Source organism: Odocoileus virginianus, unplaced genomic scaffold (genome assembly GCF_023699985.2).
Source record: "Odocoileus virginianus isolate 20LAN1187 ecotype Illinois unplaced genomic scaffold, Ovbor_1.2 Unplaced_Contig_30, whole genome shotgun sequence".
In the NCBI taxonomy this organism is placed as follows: Eukaryota; Metazoa; Chordata; class Mammalia; order Artiodactyla; family Cervidae; genus Odocoileus; species Odocoileus virginianus.
Window position 1 is genome coordinate 153,310 of NW_027224347.1, and position 5,157 is coordinate 158,466.

The 5,157-nt window shown below is 37.1% G+C and overlaps 1 protein-coding gene across 1 annotated transcript; it reads left to right on the forward strand.

Moving 5' to 3' along the window:
* Positions 1–4,140: 4,140 nt before the first annotated feature.
* LOC110142044 (olfactory receptor 52M1-like) lies at positions 4,141–5,157 on the forward strand. The gene has a single exon (XM_020901055.2). It carries the CDS (start codon positions 4,162–4,164, stop codon positions 5,155–5,157), a length of 996 nt encoding a protein of 331 aa, XP_020756714.2. The 5' UTR covers positions 4,141–4,161.

Genomic DNA, 5,157 nt, shown 5'->3' on the forward strand with positions numbered 1-5,157 from the left:
CAGAACTAGAACAAAAAATTTCACAATTCATATGGAAACACAAAAGACCCCAAATAGCCAAAGCAGTCTTGAGAAAGAAGAATGGAGCTGGAGGAATCAACCTTCCTGACTTCAGATTATGCTACAAAGCTAAAGTCATCAAGACAGTATGGTATTGGCACAAAAACAGAAATTTAGACTATGGAGCAAGATAGAAAGCCCAGAAATAAACCCACACACCTATGGGTACCTTATTTTTGACAAAGGAGGCAAGAATGTGCAATGGGGCAAAGATAGCCTCTTCAGTAAATGGTGCTGGGAAAACTGGACAGCTGCATGTTAAAGAATGAAATTAGAACACTTCCTAACACCATACACAAAGATAAACTCAAAATGAATTAAAGACCTAAATGTGAGATCAAACACTGTAAAACTCTTAGAGGAAAACATAGGCAGAACACTCGATGACATAAATCAAAGCAAGATCCTCTATGACCCACCTTCTAGAGTAACAGAAATAAAAACAAAAGTAAACAAGTGGGACCTGATTAAACTTAAAAGCTTTTGCACAGCAAAGGAAACTATAAGCAAGGTGAAAAGACAACCCTCAGAATGGGAGAAAATAATAGCAAATGAAACAACTGACAAAGGATTAATTTCAAAATATAGCAGCAGCTCTTACAACTCAATACCAGGAAAACAAACAACCCAATCAAAAAGTGGGGAAAAGACCTAAACAGACATTTCTCCAAAGAAGACATACAGATGGCTAACAAATATATGAAAAGATGCTCAACATCACTCATTATTAGAGAAATGCAAATCAAAACTACAATGAAATATCACCTCACACTGGTCAGAATGGCCATTATCAAAAAGTTGACAAGTGATAAATGCTACAGAGGGTGTGGAGAAAAGGGAACACTCTTGCACTGTTGGTGGGAATGTAAATTGATACAGCCACTATGGAAGATGGTATGGAGATTCCTTAAAAAACTAGGAATAAAACCACCATATGACCCAGCAATCCCACTCCTAGGCATATACCCTGAGGAAACCAGGGTTGAAAAAGACACATGTATCCCATTGTTCATTGCAGCCCTATTTACAATAGCAAGAACTTGGCAGCAACCTAGATGTCCATTGATGGATAAATGGATAAACAAGTTGTGGTACATATACACGATGGAATATTACCCAGCCATAAACAGGAACACATTTGAGTCAGTTCTGATAAGGTGGATGAACCTAGAATCTATTATACAGAGTGAAGTGAGTCAGAAAGAGAAATATAAATACCGTATTCTAATGCACATATGTGGAACCTAGAAAAAATAGTTCTGAAGAGTTTATTTACAGAGCAGCAATGGAGAAACAGACAGAGAATAGACTAATGGACATGGGGAGAGGGGAGGAGAGGGTGAGATGTATGGAATGAGTAACAGGAAACTTACATTAACATATGTAAAATAGATAGCCAATGGGAATTTGCTGTATGGCTCAGGAAACTCAAACAGGGGTTCTATATCAACCTAGAGGGGTGGGATGGGGAGGAAGATGGGAGGGAGGTTCAAAAGGGAGGGGATATATGTATACCTATGGCTGATTCATGTTGAGGTTTGAGAGAAAACAAACTTTTGTAAAGCAATTATCCTTCAATAAAAAAATAAAAATAAAAGAAAAAAAGAATAATAAAATTTGAATTATGAACTAGAATTGTGATGATACTGGTTTTTATATTTGTATATGTATTTATCCTTATTGAGGGGATTTTCGGTGTTCAGATGGTAGGGGATCTGCCTGCAGTTCAGGAGATCCAGGTTGAATCCCTGGGTCAGGAAGATCCCCTGTAGAAGGAAATGGCTACCCACAGCAGTATTCTTGCCTAGAAAATCATATGGACAGAGGAGCCTGGAAGACTACAGCTCATAGGGTTACAAAGAGTTGGACATTTGTGTTTACTGAAGAACTTTATATTTTTATATAGGTTTCAGTTCTTTTCTAGCTTCCTTTAATTTGAACATAAAGGATTCCCTTTAGCATTTCTTATACAGACTGTCTAGTGATCATGAACTACCTCAGCTTTTGTTTATCTAAAAATATCTTAAGTTTTTCCTCATTTTTAGAAGGTGGGTTTGTAAGATATTTAATTCTCTATTTTTTTTTTTCAACTTTAAATATATCCCTTCACACTCTTCTGGCCTGCAAGGTTTATGTTTCAAGTTGACTTTGGAACAAAGTTGATGTATTTAATGAATATAGAACGTGTCCTGTGTCTTTTCAGTTTCTTCAAGGCTGGTCCTGTTAAATGCTTGATAAATTATATTAAAATACTGAGGGATGGCTATATCTGTAGTTGTAATCCTAAGGGTGTTCACAGGTTAATTGCTGTCCCTGAAATTAAGAAGTTGCAATCCTCATCAACAATACAAACACTCCTCCTTCTTCCAGTGATTCCTTAAGGAACTGTTTTTTGTCAGAGGTCATTCCTGCTTATCCGCTGAGATTACCATAATTAAGCTGCTACATATAGAAGGTGCATGTCTAGATTGCTTCTTGACCTTGAGGATGATATAGTGAAAGAGACAGTCTGGTCTCAATGATCAAGGAAACTTTGAAGAACACTGAATGCCCTTAAACAACATCTTATTATTTTCTAAATGACCTAGATTCAAGGGAGAAGATATAATTCTTTGAAACAAAAGGAATCCACATTTTTCAACCTCCATGGATGAAATGAATAAAAAAAAAAATAGCTTCTCTAGGGAGCAAAGATCTTCTTTTAAGGATATTATAGAAGTGAGTGTTAGCTCTTATTTTGTCCATATTTCATATTGCGTGAATCTGTTGAAGGAACAACAATATGGATATCTCATGACCTTTGGGCTCTACTACAGGTTGGCAGTTTTAGGGAAATGATATCATAGAGATAGTATTGTGTGTATAAAAAAAGTGTTTTTCAACCAAGTGTGTGTATCTGTGAGTGTGTATATTTTCCAGTTCTGTTCTTGCACTGCTTTGTATTGTATCTATACCACATATATCAATATGCTATTGAGTGTTAGCCACTGTTCTAGAGATTGAGATGTAAAATGTCCTGTTTGTTATGTGATTATTTAATCATAGAAGCTCATCTCACTTGAATGTCTTTTGTAGTCATTGATTCCACCTACACTATATTTTAATTCATTATGTCATGATTATCCTTCCTAATAGGACTTTGTTTATGCCCCTTTACTTTCTTTCTTTGTGTTTATGTGCATGTGTGTGGAGATAGATAGATTGATCAAACAATAGATAGATATGAATTATCTGTCTGTACCTATATATTCAGTTCCCATAGGATGAAGGCATATATTATTCACATTCTAGTCTAAGTGTCATCTACTCAAGAAGACTTTTCTTGACTTACTACACTTAATTTTATTCCTTGCTATCATTTCTATATAACATCTTTCCCTCCCCTCTGGTTTAATTTTTTGTCTTATAAGTTACTTGCATAAAGCTAAAGAGTAATTTACTCATTTAAAGCTAAATAATGAAAAAAGTCATATTTGCATTATCAATCATTTTTCACTGTAATAAAGTCCAGAAATATAAAAATATGTAAAACTTCAGAATATTTTATTTGTAAAATTAGTCACAGAGTGGCAAAGGAAAGGGTGAAGTCATAGATTGACTTACTGATTCTAAAAGTTATACCAAAGAATTCAGTATCATATGGAAAGAGACAGAGTCCATTCATTCTATTCCTACATTAAGCCTCCTTTAAATAATTTCCTGAAATTTCCATATGGCCTCTGCTTGGTCACTTTCACTTATGAAAAATTCAGTGACATGGGAGGAATACTGAATGAGAGATCAATGGAGAAATACAAAACTGCACAAAACTGAAATATTTGTTCAGTTAAGTACAAGTGTGACTACAGATGAAAGCTTTTACTGGAAACAAAGGGACAAAGTGATACATAGGTCCTTGAGATAATATGAAATTAGTATTATCTTTGTATACTTGAGAAAACACAATAATTTGGCATGTTCTAGCTCATTTTATTAATCTGAATCTCAGGAATTTAAATAAGCCTGAGTATCAATTTGAACTGTTTTTAATAGTCATTAAAGATCTTCCTGAAATATTAATAAATCTCTGTGTTTTCAGCATCTGGTTGTGGTCATCTTCGCATGGCAACTTTACCTTCAGAAGAACTAATAAAAATCAAAGAAAAAAACATCATGCCTCCTCTCAACACTTCTCATCCCTCTTCTGTCACCTTCTTGCTGATGGGCATCCCAGGACTGGAGCACCTGCATGTCTGGATTGGGATTCCCTTCTGCTCCATGTATGTGGTGGCGGTGGTGGGGAATGTGACCATTCTAGCTGTGGTGAGGGCAGAGCGGAGCCTCCACGAGCCTATGTTCCTCTTTTTGTGCATGCTCTCAGTCACTGACCTGGTCCTCTCCACGTCTACACTGCCTCGCATGCTCTGTCTCTTCTGGCTTGGAGCCCATGACATTGCCTTTGATGCCTGCCTGACCCAAATGTTCTTCATTCATAGTTTTACTGCTTTGGAATCAGGCTTCTTTTTGTCCATGGCCATTGACCGTTATGTGGCCATTTGTCATCCACTGCACCACACAACCATTCTCACCCACACTCGCATCACTATAATGGGTATTATTGTGGTGATTCGGGGAGTTGCCTTCTTTTCTCCACACCCCATTCTGCTCAAACAGCTGCCTTACTGCAGAACACGAATCATTGCCCACACCTACTGTGAGTTTATGGCCGTTGTGAAGCTGGCGTGTTTGGACACAGGGACCACTAAGCGTTATAGCCTCAGTATGGCTACTATCATTGGCTCATGTGATGCGATTCTTATTGCTATATCCTATGTTTTCATCCTGCGCTCTGTATTCCGCCTACCATCCCGAGAAGCTAGCTTTAAGGCTTTAGGCACATGTGGGTCCCATGTCTGTGTTATTCTTGTCTTCTACTCCACAGCTGGTTTTTCCATTTTCACTCACCGTTTTGGGAAAAATATACCTGCACATATCCACATTTTTATTGCAAATATATATCTTTTGGTGCCCCCTTTTCTCAACCCCATTGTATATGGAGTAAGGACCAAGAAAATACGAGAACATGTTCTTAGGACACTAGTGGTCAAAGTTGTCTGA